Source organism: Eubalaena glacialis, chromosome 2, assembly GCF_028564815.1.
Source record: "Eubalaena glacialis isolate mEubGla1 chromosome 2, mEubGla1.1.hap2.+ XY, whole genome shotgun sequence".
NCBI lineage: Eukaryota > Metazoa > Chordata > Mammalia > Artiodactyla > Balaenidae > Eubalaena > Eubalaena glacialis.
In genome coordinates, this window is record NC_083717.1 from 111,065,363 (window position 1) to 111,084,696 (window position 19,334).

Consider the following 19,334-nt stretch of genomic DNA (forward strand, 5'->3'; position numbering starts at 1 on the left):
TTCCTCATAGTGTCAACCCCATCCCGGCTCCAGGGGAAATCATGATTAGAGGAGCGTTTTTTGCTATATTTAAGAATAATCCATGTGTATAGATAAAGATACAAATTGACTTTAAAAAATGAGACCTACAAAAGTCTATTAAAAAGCTTCTGAATTTTGCAATGCACCACCTGACTGAACAAAAGAAAAAAACAAGAAACCATATGTATCATTAAAGGGAATTGAGAAAGTAAGGCAATTTAGGCTTTCAGGGTGAGAGTGACCAACGGCTCTTTGCTGATATGCTCAAAGGATGTCAATTTACTCAGATAATTCCTTCAGTTTGGCTTTATGAACTAGGCAATTGCAGGATGTTCTGAATTTTATTTTTTCCCTATATATTCTCAATAAACAAGAAGAAATATTTCTTTTTTTGGGGGGGCGTATTTATTAAAGCACTTTTAAGAATTACTGCTCCTTTTTAAAAAATATTTTTATTTACTTATTTGGTTGCGCCTGGTCTTAGTTGTGGCAGGCAGGCTCCTTTGTTGCGGCTTGCTGGCTCCTTAGTTGTGGCATGTGAACTCTTAGTTGCAGCATGCACGTGGGATCTAGTTCCCTGACCAGGGATTGAACCCGGGCCCCCTGCATGGGGAGCACGGAGTCTTAACCACTGCACCACCAGGGAAGTCCCTATTGCTCCTTTTTAAGAGTAAGTTTAATTTAAATAATGCTAGTTTGCTTCAGAAATTAATTTAAAACCCTCATCATATTATAGATAAATATGTATAAAATAGAGAGTTTAATAGATTAAACTATCCTGGAATTTATTTATAATCAACGTTCCCATTTACTTAAAAAAAATCTAAAGTGAATGTAACAAATACCTTTGCATTAACTACTTCAAATCATTAGAATACTTAGAAGGTCTTAATTAATTTTAATTTATAATACTCTCTGCCTTAAAGTTTATTCTCTTGGTAGCACTTGGCTTCTCTCTGCCTGCTTTGTATTTACGTACGATTTACTGGAGGATATTAAAGCACAGTCCACAGACTTCTGCAGGAAATGATACGATTTCTCTTTTGCAGATGGGGAAGCTAGAGGCACAGATGGCCCTAAGAGATGAAACAAGTTAGAGACAGAGCTAAAAACAGTACAGAAGGCATTAAGGACCAATTCTTCCACTGCACCCTCCAAAGTACTGATGATCATTATCATGTCTCCTGATTATGACTATTTTTTGAATACCCACTTGGCACACGTTATTAAACTATACTGGGGACTGTATCAAAAGCCTTCATGCCCGACAGCTGTTTTTCTCAATGTTATTTCCTAAAGTTCCTTCTGCTTCGTGATTTCTTGTTTCATGATAGAGGCATTCAGTTCAGAGTAAATGTTCAGAAACTCTTACCAGAAGAGGCCAAGATTGAGATTGCTCAGCTGAGAGTACTCACAGGCGTCATCTTCTGCCTCAGGTCTTCCCTGTTAATTCTGCATCGAGTTGACCCTTAGTTTAATTTAAGAGTCACTGCCCTCACATCACTCTCATCCATTGCCCACGCTCCCGCAAGGAGCGAGTACTCTTCCGTGCAGGTATACGAAATATTAACAAGATTGATTCATTCATAACAGTAAGTATTATTGCATTTAATACACACTATTATAATGGAGTATAAAGTGTTTGAGATATGGTCCCTGCCCTCTGGACAGCTTAAGGGAGAAAAAAAAGAAAAAAAACCCACAAGAGACAAGAGAGCAATAAATGATCACGTGCTGACAAGAAGTGCTGAGGGAAAGTGAAAATTATCCTTCATTGAGACTGTGCATCTTCCTCAATGATTTTGTTTGTTGGATGGCAAATTCTTCTTTAAATCCAAGAAGTTTCTCCCTCCATAAAATGACCATTTACTTCATATAGTCATAGCGCTTAGAATTTGGAAGATCTTAGCCTAGTCATATACCACCTCTATAATTTAATAAGAAGAAATGGAGGCCCAGGAGGTTAAGTGAGTTTTTTCAAGACTTCGGAGCAGAAGTCATGATTTTTAAAAATGCCTAATCCATAAGCAAAATGTGTGGAGGGGAAACCAGTGGTTTAAAATGTCTTTTTCATGACATTGAGAAGGGGAAATATTTCTCTGACTAATGCCTTCCATTTTCTTCCTGCTCTTATCGCGAATAGATAGGTAACTACTACATATTGGCACTCAGAAATCCCCCTTACTCCTGACACTTGCTATCTAAAATCAGTGGTGGTGAGGAGTTGGAGGGGATTAATATGACCATCTAGCTCCTGCCTCTGTCAGGATCTCTGAGCAACTAGGTATGATTAGAGAAAGGCTGAAAAGCTTACTTGCTCAGCAATAGCTTACTAGAGGATTTGACTCTGCGAAAGTGACCAACAAAAGGTAGACAAATGAATGCAAGTGTGCCACCTGAATACAAAATTTCTATAAATTTGGACCAAGGTAATGATCTTTAGATTCATAACAAAAAACAGTTGCCAGTTTTCACAAGAATACCAAGTCATCTGTAGCAAAACATACAAGATAAATGAGCATTTAATGGATGACAGGTGTGAATTGAACCCGATAATTCACCTTTTTTCATTCTTCAGCATAGATTAGAAGGCTGCTTTTATGTGAAGTAAAAGTACTCGTTTTATTTACAGTTGCAGTGAAACATTCAATGCAGAATCTCAAGAACATTTTAACTTCTCTATTTCTACAAAGTAAGGAAAAGTATTCAGGAGTTAACTTTACATTATTTAATAGATGGGCTGGTAAACTGAAGCCTGGAAAAGTGAAGAGGCTTGTCCTTCTAGAATCAACAGAGGGAGATGTGAACTCAAATCTCATAAAACCTAAACCATTTTTCAATTCACTCTATTGCGTTGTGCTGTAAAAATGGGGTGCACTGATTGTGGTTTTGCTTTGTTTAACTCTTTATGGATTGCAGAGGACAAGACCGATGGCTGTTACCACTGCCCAGGGTGTTTCTAAACAGGCAATTCTTACTGCCCTGCTTATTGAACACGTGTTTTTTATGCTGGTGTGAATACTGTCGCAGTTCAGGCTGGAACACGTGAGCAGGTGGTTTCCAAAGAGGGCCAAGTCTGCTTAAGTCAGATATTCACAGAATCTCAGAGCTGAAAGTAAGCTTAGAAATCTTTATCCCACGCCTTATTTTACCAGATGAAGAAACAGATTGAGAGAAGTTAAGAGACCAGGCCCAGGTCAGCTCTTTGCAGATGCTGGCTGAGAAACCAGGGATGTGTAATTTAAAATGGTTTTGTGTGTCAGTGTATGGGTTACATAACAAATTTTGAGCCAAATTAGTATATTAATTCCAATTTGTCTGTGATGATAAAATGAAGAGAAAATGAACCAATCTTGGTTAAATAAGGAATTGAATGATCAAATAAGAAAAAGATTTACGCAGGAAAGCCTACAGTCATCAAAATGATGACTAGCTTCTAGTCTAATAAACATATTGTATGTTCAGATAGAAACATTATTTTGAATTTGAACTAAGAAAAAATATATGTAAGGAGTGAGATGCTAAGAATGCCAGGATGGCAGCCTGACAGCTGACTAATAAACACCCCCTTTGGTTGTTTACCTATTTCTTCTTTATCTCTTAGATGTTAACTCTGAGAAAAATAATTTTTCTACATTGTTACTTAAGACCCTGAAAGTTTGATCTGAATACATTTCAAACATGCTATGCGAATTTCTTTTAACTTCCTTTATGTTAAAATAAATTGCAAGGTTTCCATAACAATAAAGATTTATATAATTTTTATTCTAAAAATGCATTTTAGTATATAGATCAGGAGACCCAATTTAAAACAAAAAATGAAGAAACAAACAAAATACCCTATGGGATCAGAGACCTAGCTCAACTCAGAAGTTATGGTTTGGAATCAGACAAGCGTGAAGCATGACACTCAATGCACGGACAGTGTTCTGAAACCGTGAGTTTCTGCCCAGGATTAATTGCTGCCGTGAAATTACTAAACTTCTCTTTAGCCATAATCCACAAGCAGTGTCTCGTCCATTTTCCTGGCGGGGGCCAAATGCCAAGAGCAAAACCGTGTAATCTCAACTGGCATCCAGCAAAGGAGACTGCAGCTAGCCTCGGGAAACTTCTGGCAACTCTATAATTCTTTACAGGTAACAGAATTGCCGCAGGCGACAAATGTGTGGAGCTGGCAGTATAACCAGAGAGTAAAACGATCTGTTACTGTGAGGGAATTCTCCAAGAAAAGAAGAGAAACCGATTTCTCCCTTTCTCCCTTTCTCCCTTCCTTAGCAGAGCTGATTGCTTGAGGGCAGAACTGAGATGCACCCCTCCCCCCCCCAAAAAAATTATTCTGTATTTCAGAAGGTATCTTTATCCTCTTTGATTTATTTCACTACCTTTTAAAAAACAAGCCTCTATTAGCTTTCTGGGCCATAAATGTACAGCTGCACAGTATGTGTGCGTTGATTTTTAGGCATCTCCATAATATCCTGGCAGTTATTTCCCCCCATGCTGTCACTCATATCACTTGGACAAGTTAAACATGGTCACATGACAATGCCTGGGCTACCTCCTTTCACTTAAAAATTCAAAGGGTATCGTGTGTTTGGGCTACCAGATATTGTGACATAGCAAGCTTCCCGTCACCCCCCACCCGTTTTTAAAATGGGGACATCCTCTGACTAGCACTTGATTCTCTATAGCACTCCCTAATAGACAGGCAGAGCAAGGAAAGGGTTCAGAATCAAGGAAGTGGGAAGGGAGAACATTTTTCAGTTTTCTAGCTTACTATTTACAAAGGAAGTACTGGACGTCTCTGTTCAGAGCCCCTGGGTCGCACAGCTCCAGGCGTCTCCATGGTGCCTCTCCGAGCATGACCTCAGTGCTATTTACCCTTTCAAATGCAAACTTGAAGGCAGTGTTTTTCAAAGCATGCTCATGGTCGTACTGCACCAAAATCACCAGGGTGTTTGTTAAAATGCACATTCCTGGGCTGGACCCCAGACTTACTAAATCAGGGAATAGGGACTAAAATCAACATTTTAAATAACACCTGAGGGGCTTCCCTGGTGGTGCAGTGGTTGAGAATCCGCCTGCCAATGCAGGGGACAGGGGTTCGAGCCCTGGTCCAGGAAGATCCCACCTGTTGTGGAGCCTGTGCTCTAGAGCCCGTGTGCCACAACTGCTGAGCCCGTGTGCCACAACTACTGGGCTCACGCGCCTGGAGCCCATGCTTTGCCACGGGAGAAGCCCCCGCAATGAGAGACCAGCGCACCGCAATGAGGAGTGGCCCCCACTCGCCACAACTAGGGAAAGCCCACGTGCAGCAACGAAGACCCAATGCAGCTAAAATCAAATAAAATAACTTAAAAAATATTTAAAATAAATAACACCTGAAATGATCCTTATGAATGACAAAATCTGAGAACCCATTTTTAGCAGATTTATTAGTTAATAGCTTTTAAGTACTAAAAAATGTACTAAAAGAGAACATATACTAAACTTAAAGTGCATTTTACTGTGAATAAAAGTAGGATTACCTGTTCCAGAACTTGCTTTTTGTTCTTTAAGACTTGATTTACTTCTCTGGTCATGTCTCCTGATTACATGGCGGCACTGTGGCCAAGCAGGACCGGGAGGCATGGGAGGGAATGTAGTTTGGGTAAAAGGGGTATATGAAATAAAACATGGACTTTAAAAAATAGCCTGCAGATTTCACAGGACTACAAATGTGTGAGAACCTTAGTCACTCAAAGTTACCAATGGTTATTGGATATTAGATACTTGTAATACGTACTAAGATATTTTAAAAAATCCACTCTGATTTTTTTGGGATCTAATTTTCACATTTCCTATTGGGATGGCTATTTAAGGATGTACCCAAGCACAGTTCAAACAAACAGGATATTTCAGTTCAGTGGTTTCTTGGATCATACCTAAAATCCAAGGAAAGTGAGAGGTTCTGAAAGCAGGTTTATAGTTTTGTTTTGAAGAGAAGACAATCAGCACCATCTAGTGGATACAAATAACCTCTTTTCCTGACTTCAGTCCAGCGAGGAGGTGAAGAGAACAAACAGGCTGTGGAACTGGGTTGGGATCCCAGTACCATTTAGTTTCTGAATGAACTCGGAAAAATCACTCAACCTGTCGTGCTCTGCTTCTCAACTACAAATCTGGGTAATAACAGTGCCACTTCATAGGATGTTAGGAAGTGAGGTGGAATGACGCACCTAAGGCATGTCCTAAACACTCAGTAAATGTTACTTTTTAATAACTCTAAGCCACAGACTCACATGAGCTGGGAACTGTCCAGTAGCACACACTTTTGACTGCCCTTCAAAAGAAGTGGCTATTTAATCTAGTTTGTAGAATCTATGATACAAGGCTTAGTGAGCTTCCTCTCCTAGTACGTTGTTGTATTTGGCTGAAGCTTACGGTGAGAAAAGGGAAATTGGGGCAACAAGGCTGGAATGATAGTTGGAGCCCAGATGGCATACAGCGTGGGCTCTCTCATTCATTCAAATCTGACTCCACTCAGAAGGAGAACGTCAAGAGCAGAGAGAGATTGAAAACAAAAACAAAAACCGACTTTGAAACCAATGCTGCCATATGTCACCAACCTGGAATGAGACCAGGGAAATTTTAGCTTAAAATATCTTGACTCTAGATGAAATCTTTATGAATTATTTTGAAAGGCATAATACTTTCTAGACTATTTGGGGGGGGTTTTGAACACAACAGTTCAGAAAACACAGCAGAGAAAAATATGGTGCTCTCCAACATATCTGAATGTGAATTGCTTTGAGGGTGTAATTGCAATAGCTGATGTAGAAGTATTTAAGGAACTAAAAACAAAGGCACAATTTATTGTGTACTAACATACAACAAATACAGTTTATTAAAGTTTGCCCTCAAGGCACATACAGCCTCTCAGCAGTTTGCAAAACAGAAGCAGCAGAAGGTAAATAAAGGAAATGAGAATGACAGAAAATTCAAGATGAGGTGAGTTTCATGTAAAATGTAATCAATAGGGACTTAGTCTGGAAAGGTTACAAACAGTAAAGAGACACAAAGTTTCTATTGAACCTGAACTTTCTTTTCACTTGCTTTATATGTATCTTATGTTGTATAAGCAAGTTTCAAAAAAAAATGAGAACACCAGTTAATCATGGGCACCTGTCACAGCCCTGATCTCTTAGTTATTTTTTTCCCCTCACATCCCCAAGAAATCTGAAACGTGTTGTTTTCTTAATAAGCACCATTTTTCGCCAAAAATTAAAATGGAAAGAATGGCCTTTATTCATGGAATATTAGAATTGTGCAGTCATTTGGAGATTATCTAGTCTCTAGCTACTCAAAGAGTAGTCTGTGGACCAGAAGCTTTGACATCACCTGGGAGCCTGTTAAGAGTCTTGGGTCCCACCTGACACAGAATCAGCATTTTAACAAGATCCTCCGGTGATTTATCTGCACATTAAAATTTGAGAAGAGTTTCAGGTTCATTTAATCTTACATATAGGTCTGGGATCAGTATTTTTTGAAATCTCCTCAGGTTATCCTAATACAGTAGAGTTTAAGAACTGCAAAACCAGTCAACCTTCATTTTTCAAATGAGGATATTATGGCCCACAAAAGTTTATGGATTTACCCAAGGTCACCCAGCTATTTCGTATCGGAATCCAAACAGTGGCATCTCTCCTCCTTATAAAAAAATAAAGGAAAGTCAAGGGAACAGGGTAGGGAGTGCAGAGATGGGAATTATTATTTAATATTGGGTGGTCAGGAAAGACCCACCTGAGGAAGCAGACATCTGAGGGAAGAGAGGAAACAAGCCATATGGATTGCTGAGGAACTGTGTTCCAGGCAGTGTGTGTGTGTGCGTGTGTGTTTATTCATACTGCAAGAAGAACAAGGAGTAGTGTTTCCAAATTCCCAACAGATACTAATCTTTGGCATGCAGAAACAAGAAATCAGAACTGCCAGGAGTTCTCCAAATCTCGTTATTTTTAAAATACTTCCAACCTTCTTCATATTCTTTATTCATTACCATGCCATCTGAAGCATTTGTTTAAAAAATAAAGACTATTAAATTTAGAAGTATTTATAAGAGATGTAGCCTAGAGCAAATATTCAAATACTGGAGAATACAGAGAACATTACTGGGTACCATTTGAATAATGTAACATACAAATCTCCAAGCAAGGCTAACAGCCCTTCACAGAATCATGGGTTGGAAATTGCCAATTGAAGGGCTTATTCTGAATAAAAACTTGTTGTTCCTTGGAATATCACTCATAGAATTTGGTAAAGTATACAATGAGTATCAACTTACTAATATTTATTTTACTTGCAAGAATGACTCACTGTTAGCAACAGACTGGGCCGGGGATGCACACTTATAACACGGCACCAGCTCCAAGCAAGATTGACCTATCAGATTGTGATCGCCTCTCTCCCAGGTGCTCCTGTCCTGGTTCCTGGAATGTTAATCTCAACTTCTGACTCAGAGTGTCAGCATTTCCTGCTCTTGCTTTCGACTTATCTTGACATCAGTGGATTTCTTCAGTTACATCTCTATGTCGATTGCTATGGTTTAACTTTCACAGGAGAATCAGAATACTTTCTCCAATTTTCCTGATTTCTTAACTGATTTATTTTTTTTCTAAATTTGGAAAAACATGTACATTTCCTGAGAAATGCTGGGGAGAAATTCCCGCGTAGAAACACTTACAAGGAGGACAGTGAGGCTGCAGCAAAGTTTGCCAGGGAGAGGGTGGTAGGACTGGAGGTCTGGAAGAAAACGGAGGGTCTGGTTATTGAGGACCTGTGGGCATTGTAAGGATTCTGCATGAAATGGGAAGTCATGGAGAGTCCTGAGCAGAGGAGTGGCATTGTTTTTTTTTTTTTAATATTTATTTATTTTATTTTTGGCTGCGTTGGGTCTTCGTTGCTGCACGTGGGCTTTCTCTAGTTGTGGCGAGCGGGGGCTACCCTTCGTTACGGTGCGCTGGCTTCTCCTTGCGGTGGCTTCTCTTGTTGCGGAGCACGGGCTCTGGGTGCGTGAGCTTCAGTAGTTGCGGCACGCGGGCTCAGTAGTTGTGGCACACGGGCTTAGTTGCTCCGCGGCATGTGGGGTCTTCCCGGACCAGGGCTCGAACCCGTGTCCCCTGCATTGGCAGGCAGATTCTTAACAACTGTGCCACCAGGGAAGTCCCGAGTGACATTGTTTGACTTAGGTTTTGAAAGCATCATTCAGGTTGCTGATTGAAAGTAGTAGGGCCAAGGAAGTCAACAGTTAGGAGATGATTGCAAAAATCCGGGCAAGAGATGATGTCAGTTTAGACCTTAATGGAAGCACGGATGGTGGTGATAAGTGGTTGGATTCTGGATATATTTTGAATGTAGAGCTGATAGGATTTATAATAAACTGATTGTAAAGTGTGAGAGGAAGAGGAATTGAGGATGACTTCAAGGTTTTTGGCCTGAGACTGGCAGGCAGGATGCAGTTACCATTTACTGAGATGGATAAGAAGGTGGGGTGTAGGGGGTACTGTGGAGAAGTTTGTTTTTTGACATCTGAAGTTTAAGGTGCTTCTTACATTGAAGTGGAGATGTCTAAGTGAAGATGTCACGTAGTTAGATAAAAGAGTGTGGAGTTCAGAGCTGGAGATAGAAAGGCAGGATTTAGCCGTATATGGATGGCATTTACAGCTAGGTTTTTACACCCACCACTGACCGAGATTGTAGCTGTGGTTCTTTGAGCAACTCACTTAACCTTTGTCTGTTTGCTCTGCTGAAAAACACTTAAAGAATACACATCTTACCACCTAAAACAATGAGGCTACAGGGTCCATGTACGTGAAAATGCCTTGTAAACTGTAAGGTTCTGTTCAAAGTGGAAGAAGCAGACATTTGATGGTACTGGGGATGAAGAAAATCAATTCAGGGACCCAGGGAAATAGTCTTCACGCGCTGAGAATTACAAAAACCACAAAAGAAAGCAAGCGCAAATAGCAATTATTACCTTTTATGGACTTAGCCCAATCTGGGCAAAACCACTATTTTTTATTTACATGGCATCCAACATTTACTAAGAACTTCACATAACATTATGTTTTTGAGCTGCACAACAGTGTTGTGAGGAAGCAATTGTTATTACCCCATTTTACGGAGGAGGAAACTGAGTTCAGAGAGGATTAGCGGACCTGCAGGGCATCGTATTAATAGTGAAGGACAGAGCCATACAAGCATCCAGACATCCTCTTTCCAAGTTCAACCTAAATACGAAAAAACCATTCCACACTCTCCACCCTCCGCCGGGAAGACGGAGGAGACAGCAGGGATGCCCGAGGTCTCCGGGTTCCGACAGTTGGGTCTTCTGCTGCTCCTGGGCCCCCACGTCTCGTTTCTGGATGGTATAGCCCTTTTCCCCTATCGCGAGACCGGCAGCGTCGTGCTTCTGGTTGTCAAGGGAACGGCGTTCTGGGAGGCAGGAAGGCTTCTGACCCGCGGCTTTTTCCACCTCCAGAGAAGCTGCGGTGGCGGGAAAGACCCCTCCCCTTTGGGGGACAGTGGGTGACGCTGAGAGTGTCAATGCTCTGACGACTGGACACTAGCTCCCAGTTTCCGCCCGGAAGGTGAGGGACCGCACAGGTTAGGAGCGGACTGTTATCGCCGCGCGACAAGCCAATGAGAGGGCGGGGCGGAATCGTGTCAGGGTGCTGGGCCCGGAGAGGGGGCAGGGCCAATAAGAGGGCGGGCTCAAGCAGGGCGGCGGGCTCAGCAGAGGCTGGCCAGGCCTGGGAGAGAGACGTAGGTCTGACCCCGGAGAGGCTTCCGTCTCCTTGAAGGCTGTGTGTCGCCAGGATTTCCTGGACACGGCGGTAAACGTTCCTGACCATAATACCAAGTACCAAGGACTCTCACTGTCCTTCTAGCCCCTAAGATCTAGAACTTGTATTACAAATTAATCACCCGTCATTTAAGTGACAAACGATGCAAATAGGCGTTTCACAGAAAAAATAAAAGGTGGGCAGTAAATATTTGACTAGAGACTCAACTTCTCTCATAATTAAAGAAATGTAGATCACACTCACAGATACTTTTGACACTTCTCAGATTGACAAAGATGAAAAGCTTTGACATGACCAGATTGGCCCAGGTGGGGAAACAGGCACTTTCATCTCAGCGTACCCTGTTGTTAGTAATGTAGTTTGGTACAACCTTTTTGGAGGACAGTTGGCAGACTACCAAAATTTGAAAGACAGTGTTCTTTGACTCAGCAATTAAAAAAAAATTTTATTGAAATATAGTTGATTTACAGTGTTGTGTTAATTTTTTCTGCATGGCAAAGTAACTCAGTTATACGTATATATATATTCTTTTCTGTATTCTTTTCCATTATGGTTTGTCACAGGATATCGAATATAGTTCCCTGTGCTATACAGTAGGACATTGTTGTTTATCCATCCTATGTATAATAGTTTGCCCCTGTTAATTCCAAACTCCCATTCCTTCCCTCCCCTATCTCCCCTTCCCATTTGGCAACCACAAGTCTGTTCTTTATGTCTGTGAGTCTCTTTCTGTTTTGTAGATATGTTCTTTTGTGTTGTATTTTAGATTCCACATGTAGGTGATATATGATCTTTCTCTTTCTGACTTCGCTTAGTAAGATAATTTCTGGGTCCATCCATGTTGCTGCAAATGGCATTATTTCATTCTTTTTAATGGCTGAGTAGTCTTCCATTGTATATATGTACGACATCTTCTTTATCCATTCATCTAGGTTGTTTCCATGTCTTGGCTATTGTAAATAGTGCTGCTATGAACATAGAGGTGCATGTATCTTTTTGAATTATAGTTTTGTCTGGGTATATGCCCAGGAGTGGGATTGCTGGATCATATGGCAACTCTATTTTTTTTCACTCAGAAATTCTAATTTGTCTTCTGGGCATATAAACATAACTAAGCAAAAATTTGTACAAAGAGGTTACCTTAAAATTGAGGTATTCTTTACATACAGTAAAATTTACCCTTTTAATATTACAGTTCTATGAGCTTTGACAAATGCATACAGTTATATAATTACCATCACAATCAGGATACACGATAGTTGCATCATTCCCCCTGAAATCCCCTAGTACTGTTTTTGTAGTTAACCCTTCCCTACCCCCAGCCCTGGTAATGGTCATCAGTTTTCTGTCCCTATAGTTTTGTCTATTCTAGAAGTCATATAATTGGAAACAAATACTATGGACCCTTTTGAATCTGGCTTCTTTCAACTTAGCATTATGCAGTTGAGATTTGTCTATGTTTTGTATCAGTAATTTGTTCCCTTATATTGCTGAGTAACATTCCATTGTATAGATGTACCACAGTTGCTTATCCATTGTCTAGTTGAGAGACATTTGGATTGTTCCCAGTTTTTGGCAGTTATTAATGTAGCTGCTATATGTCCAGGTTTTTGTGTGAATATAAATGTTCATTTCTTGGGTGAATATCCAGAGTGAGATTGTGGACTCGTATGGTAAGTGTATGTTTAACATTGCAAGAAAGTGCCAGGCAGTTTTGCAACATGGCTGTCCCATTTTGCATTCTCATCGGCAATATATGAAAGTTCCAGTTGCTCCAACTTTGTCAGCGCTTGGTATTGTTAGTTTTTTAAAAAAATAATTTTCACATTTGAATGTGTAGCAGTATCTCATTGTGCTTTTAAATTTCTCCAACGACTAATGATGTTGAACATCTTCTGGTGCTAGTTTGCCATCCATACATCTTTGGTGATGAGTCTGCTCCAATCTTTCTTATTATTGAGTCTTGATACTTCTTTATATATTCTGGATATAAGTCCTTTGTCAGCTGTGTGTTTTGCAAATATTTTCTCCCAATATTTGGCCTGTGTTTTCCTTTTCAACTGTGTCTTTTGAAGAGTGGAAGTTTAAAATTTTGATGCATTCCAATTTATCAGTATTTTCTTTTATGAATCATACTTTTGATGTTGTATCTAAGACATCTTTGCTAGCCCACAGTCACACATATTTTATAGAAATTTTATAGTTTTAATTTTCTATTTTAGGCCTATGATCAATTTTGACTAAACTTTTGTATTGTTTTTTAATAACAAACCTTCCATATACAACCTCAGTGAGCTGATTAAAAAAATGCTACATCTATGCAATGAAATACTATGCCATCGTTTGAAAGCATGAAGTGTATCTGTATGTGGTGGTATAGAAAAATCTTTGAAATTAATTGTGTAAAAAAGCAAGTTGCGAAGCACCATGCCATTTGTGTGTGTTTGTGTTGGGGAGGAGTAGGGAGGTAAAGGATAGAAAGTTTGCATATGCCTAAAAAAGTGAGACCTACAAAAATCTTTCTTGGGGTGAGGGTAATTTTGACTTGAAAAACTTTTACATTCTTCTGTATTATTTGATTTTTTTCCCCTCTCAAGGACAAGTATTTCTTACATAATAAACAAGTACAGAAAGTTAAAAAAAAAACTACCATAAGTAATTTTTAGATATTAAAATCATGAAAATAAGTGTAATTCTACTTTTTAAAAAGGCTGGCTATTTGTTATTACTAAACAGAGGAGGATTCATTTTCTTTTGATTCTTTCATTTATCTAAAAACATCAGATTACAGCAGCCACGTGTCCCCATTTTGGTTTTAAACCATTCATGGTGGTTGCATTTCTCTGAAAAAGTTTAAATTAATCTTGCTTGAAATGAATGTTATGAAAAGCTGGTATGTCTTAGTAGTGATTTGTTACAATTTAGAACCTGGTCATATATCCATGTATTTAATGGAATATCAAGAAGTAAATAATATTCTATTTTAGAAGTATCTGTAATGTAATAAGAAAATGTTTATCGTGTAATGTTAAGTGAGAAATATATGAATCCAATTTTGTTGAAAAGACATAAAAAGCAAAAACGGAAAAGAAATGTGCCAGCAATGTTTAGCTCAGGGTGGTGAATATTGGGTGATTTTTATTTATTTTCGAGTATACTTTAATATATTCCAGAAAATTTTCTTCAGTAAGTAAATTCTTTAATTATGAATTTAAGATTAATAGAAAACCAGAAAATACAGATAAGCAAAAGGTGAAAAAAGACACAAGAACATCCATGAACCTACCAACCCAGAATCTACCACTGTTACTTCTTTGACTTGTGATCATCTTTCAGGTCCCTCTCTGTATATTTCTCTGTATATTTCTTTAATTAGAGAAATTGGACTTGTTTTTTTAAACAAGGTGTTGACTTCCTTCCTCCTTCTTTCCTTCCTTGTCTATGCCCCTAGCCAGTTTTCTACTGGAATGTTTCTTTCCCTTGTTGATTGGTAAGAGCTCTTTAAATGTGTAAATGTATTAACCTTTTGTATATTATCTGTATTGCATATATTTTCTCCATTTTCTCATGTACCTTTTAATTTAATTTAGAGTTCTTTTTTTGGTTTGATACTCAAGAGCGTTAAATGTTATGTAATCAAATCTATTAGTTTCGTCCTGTTTGACTTATGCTCTTGATATCCTGCTTAGTAAGTCATTAACCTCATTATTATATAAATTAGCTCTATGTTTCCTTCCAGTCCCTTGAAGATTCCATATTTTATATTTATTATTAATTTTTTTTACTTTTATTAAAGTAATATAGTAAAATATGTCAAACTGTACTGTAACGTTTACAATAAAAAAAAAAAAGAAGCAGTCTCTAGTCACATCCTTCAGGGGCAAATATCTTGAACTTATTTAACTATTGTGCTTATTTAACTATTGTTTGGCTTTATCAATTTTTGGATATTCTCTTTGATTTCCTATTAGGACAGATTCGACTTTTTATGCGACCTTTTCTTTTACATACTCCTCCTCACATACACTCAATGTAATTAAGGCACAGCGTTTGGTTAAATTCAGTGCTTATATAAGTATTATCATTTGATTGTTTGCTTTCTTGTACAATGCTTTATTTTTCTTGTGGAATTTCTCTCTGGCTATTGAGGTTTCTTCTCAAATACTCAAAAACGTCTTTAAGTTCCTAATTCAGTATCCTTTATCCATACTTTTTTCTACATGGCCAAATTCATAAGATTGTTAGTTACAACCCTACCGATCCTGGAAACTGTATTTTATTTATTATTTTCATGAGCAAACATAATAGAACAGACCTATTTCTAAAACAAATTGAAAGATTTCTGGAGCCTTTTAGTTGATCCATGCCATTGGTGGTTCCCTGTGCCTCTCCCTTTATTGACATGTATTATACTGGCTCTGCACAGGCTTCCATCTCATTGCTCCCTCTGTTAGCCGCCAATAAGTCTCCCTTGACAGGCAGTTTAGGGCATTACAAGACATTTGGCCTTTCAGTGACTTAAGCTTTTTGATGGTGACGTGACGGGCCAGGGCGATCCGTCTTCCCACAATAATAATGTCAGTGCCTTCCTGAGTGAGCCAAAAACCCTTTTGCAGAGTTTGAATAATGTTGAGATCACTGCCTTTTTCATTTGCTGAGATGGAAAGAGTTGACCTACTGTCCTTTAAGCCTCAGCTTTGACACACTGAATGGTTGGAGGGTAAATCATATTACTGCTCTGTGTGTCTTGGAGGAGCATGGGGTTGTTCATGATTGGGCTTCCTCCTGTGTCCAAAGCTTCCTTGGACTCTGCCTCAGCTGTTCAAAAAAAAAAGAAAGATGAGTCATTTTTTTAGGGTAAGAAAAGGACATTGTTACACTTGCTGGGCCAGAGGCAACTGCCTTTCTTCATTCTGTTATGAGAGAAATGGTTTAATTTATAATTGATAGGAATTTAGGAAAGGATTTGTTGGAAGATATCCATTCACATGTAAAGCTAAGTATTTGGAAGTCAAACTATGAAATTCTCTCTCTTTCTTCCTCTTTATTCGGCATGCATGATACCCCAAGCATTACTGAACATATTTGGAATGGTCCTGACCAAGGGCACAGTTTGGAAGGAGCAAAGTGCCAGCAGTGCCCAAGTTTTCCCACTAGTTTAAACCATCCTGCCTAATATTTCCTGCTTCAGGAAATAGTCCTAGGAATAGAGCAGCCAGACTGGTGAGAGTCTTGTGGACGGTGTCACATGAAAAATAGTTAAAGAGATTGGCAATGTGTATCCAGATAGTGAAAGCCGGTCCTCTAGTAGAGAGAGTAGGTTCAGTTCTCTGTTGTTTCAAGGCAGAAGTAGAATCATGGGTTTTAGAAGGGGAGGGTTGATAGAAGAGTGGTCACCTGGAGATAAGTACTCCATGAAAATGCAGTACCAAGGAGGAGAGGAGAAATCAGAGCTGAGAGAGAGCCCCGGCTGAAGGCTGAGCTAGAATGAGGAAGGTAAAACCCGAAGAAAGTAGAGGCCTTGGCAAATTATTATGATGAAGCATGAATCTTGGCTGAGGGGTGTGGTGCTCTGTAAGTGTCTTCTTAGGCCAAGGACACCGTAACTGTTTCTCTTGGAGGCACAGAAGGCCATTGAGATGATGTTCATGTCTGCATTCTTTTTTAGCCACTTTCAGAATCTGACATCCTGGCAGCATGTTTTTTCCACCTACGGTGACATAAGATGTAATGATCCATGGACACAGACATCTTCTGATGAAATTAGGGTACTGTGACTTTGGTAGTGACATAATCCTTATAACAAAGGCTCTGAGTTCACTGCCTGTTAACAGTGATGAAACATTTAAACATACAAGTCATAACTTGCTTGAAATTTTGTTGTTTGTTTCAGGATATCAATGGATATTATAAAGGGAAACTTAGATGGAATTTCAAAACCAGCCTCAAATTCAAGAACACGTCATGGGAGCAGAGGTTCAAATGCTTCTTTGGAGGTGCTCTCACCGGAACCAGCATCCTTCAAGGTACTATGCTGTTTAGAAATGATATGAACTACTTCTTCTGATCTCTAGCAATTGATAAACCAAGGCTGTTGTTAACATCCCATTCTAAGGTTCATCTTTAAAGGGTGTGTTCTGGGAGCACTCATAGATTTCTTGAATTTTACTTTAGATCATTTAATGTGAAAATACTGTTTCCTTCTTTACCTTCTCTTTTTTTTCTTGGGGGGGAGTTATGGCTTATTTTTTCACGATTGTACTTTGTTAATGCTCATTTATTAACTTTTCTTCTTTCATAAGAAAGCTTTGTATTCCAACATCTGCTATGCCACCATTGACTCTTATTATGAAAAAGATTCAGTAATTTAAAAAATAGAGTTTGGATAAAAACCACATGGTATATGTTTAGTAGGTACATTACCTGGTCTCTTTTTCTTTTCTCAAGATATCTAAACTTGATGTTTTTTTTAAAGAATCTGTTTTTCCCTCTGTGATGGGGGATAATTTATTTTAAGGTTGTGGGAAACAAAAATTTTGAAACTTATGGTGAAAAATTTTCTTGCAAGTTTGTGAATCCTTTCTCACTTATTCTTTTGACTTACGGACTAGACTCTGCATTATGAAACTCTTAGAGTTTTTGTCTATCATGATTTAATGCTGGAAATAGAAAGCCTTCTAGACATTTCCAGCAGAAAGGGATTGAATACAAGAAATTCAGTTCCTCAAAAATCAATGGAAGGCCAGCGAAACCATGCGAGGGGACTTCCCTTGGATTCTTGGTTCCCAGGTCACACCACCATATCCAAAATCCAGAGATCTGAAAGCTGCTGCTTTGCTGTTGCTGCTTCTGACACTGCTACACATCCCTCAGAACCACAAAACTGGTGACTAGACATGCAGAGATGACTGCCTTTGATATTTCTTGTCAATTTCGTATCAGGAGCTTAGCACGATGGCTTCGACCTCATTTCTGTGGTAAAACTTTTGTGCAGATGCACCTATCTGGATGAAACTAATACGCATCCAGAACCCAACCTGCAGGCAGCTTTGTAAAATACAGTTTCTAGCTTAGCTGTCTGTTTTGTTTCATCTAATCCTGCATCATTACTATACTGTGTGTTAACTCTTGTAGCATTGTAATAATTCTTGATATCTGGTGGGATGGGTCTTCCCACCATATTCTTTTCTAGGACTGTCCTAGCTATTCTTGGCTTTTTGTTGTTTTTATATTTTAGAACAGTTTTTCAAGTCCTGTGAAAAATACTGTTGGGGTTTTGATTAAAATTGCTTTGAATTTATAGATTAATTTGGAGAGAATTTCTAACTTTATGATATTAAATCTTCCCATCTATTAACATCGTATCTCATTGACTTCTTTGCTTCTAATTTAAAAGTTTTACATACTGTAAAATTCACTCTTTTCTGGTGTATAGTTCTGAGTTTGGCAAATGCGTAGCGTGATACTATCACAATCAAGATATAGAACAGTTCCATCCTTACCTCTCAAAAATTCCCTCATGCTGCCCCTTTATAAACAATCTCTCCTACTCTTAATCCCTGGGAACTCCTGATCTGTTCTCTGTCCCAATAGCTTTTCCTTTTCCAGAAGGTTTAATTCCATTCCACATGAATGGAATTAAAAAAAAATATGTAGCTTTTGCGTCTGGCTTTTGTCTGTTGACACAATGCATTTGAGACACATCTATGTTGTTGCTTGTATCAGTAGTTCAGGCCTTTTTATTGCTAGTACTGTTCCATTGTGTGGGTAAACCACAGTTTGCTTATTCATTCCCCAGTCAGGAACATTTGGGTTATTTGCAGATTTTGGTGATTATGAATAAGGCTGCTGTAAATATTTGCATACTGATTTTGGGGGTGTGGTGGGAAATAGGTTTTTACTTCTCTTGGGTAAATACCTAGGAGTGGGATTGCTGGGTTGTATGGTAAGTGTATGTTTAACTATACGAAACTGTCAAACTGTTTTCTATTCCCACCAGAAATGTATGAGAGTTCCAGCTGCTTTGCATCCTCACCAGCAGTTGATATTGTCAGTTGTTTTTTTTTAAGCCATTCTAATAGGTATACAGTAGTATCTCATTGTGGTTTTAACTCGAATTTCCTTGGTGACTAATAATGTTAAGTATATTTTTATGTGCTTATTTGCAATCCACATATCTTTTTTTGAAAGTGTATGTTCAAAAAAAATTCTTTTTAATTGGGGTATAGTTGTTTTACAATGTGTTAGTTTCTACTGTACAGCGAAGTGGAGTTCCCTGTGCTATACAGCAGGTTCTCATTAGTTATCTATTTTATACATATTAGTGTATATATGTCAATCCCAATCTCCCAGTTGATCCCACCGCCCCCCACTTCCCCCCTTGGTATCCATACGTTTGTTCTCTACATCTGTGGCTCTATTTCTGCCTTGCAAACCGGTTCATCTGTACCATTTTTCTAGATTCCACATATATGG

At 38.8% G+C, this 19,334-nt stretch overlaps 1 protein-coding gene across 1 annotated transcript in view; it reads left to right on the forward strand.

Moving 5' to 3' along the window:
* The first annotated feature begins 10,503 nt into the window (after positions 1-10,503).
* FSIP1 (fibrous sheath interacting protein 1) overlaps positions 10,504-19,334 on the forward strand; it is a 205,845-nt gene continuing 197,014 nt past the window's right edge. Inside the window, exons 1-2 of the mRNA XM_061182261.1 lie at positions 10,504-10,643; positions 16,753-16,885. Of these exons, the coding sequence (XP_061038244.1) occupies positions 16,760-16,885 (126 nt within the window). The 5' untranslated portion in view covers positions 10,504-10,643; positions 16,753-16,759. The remainder of the gene's footprint in view (positions 10,644-16,752; positions 16,886-19,334) is intronic.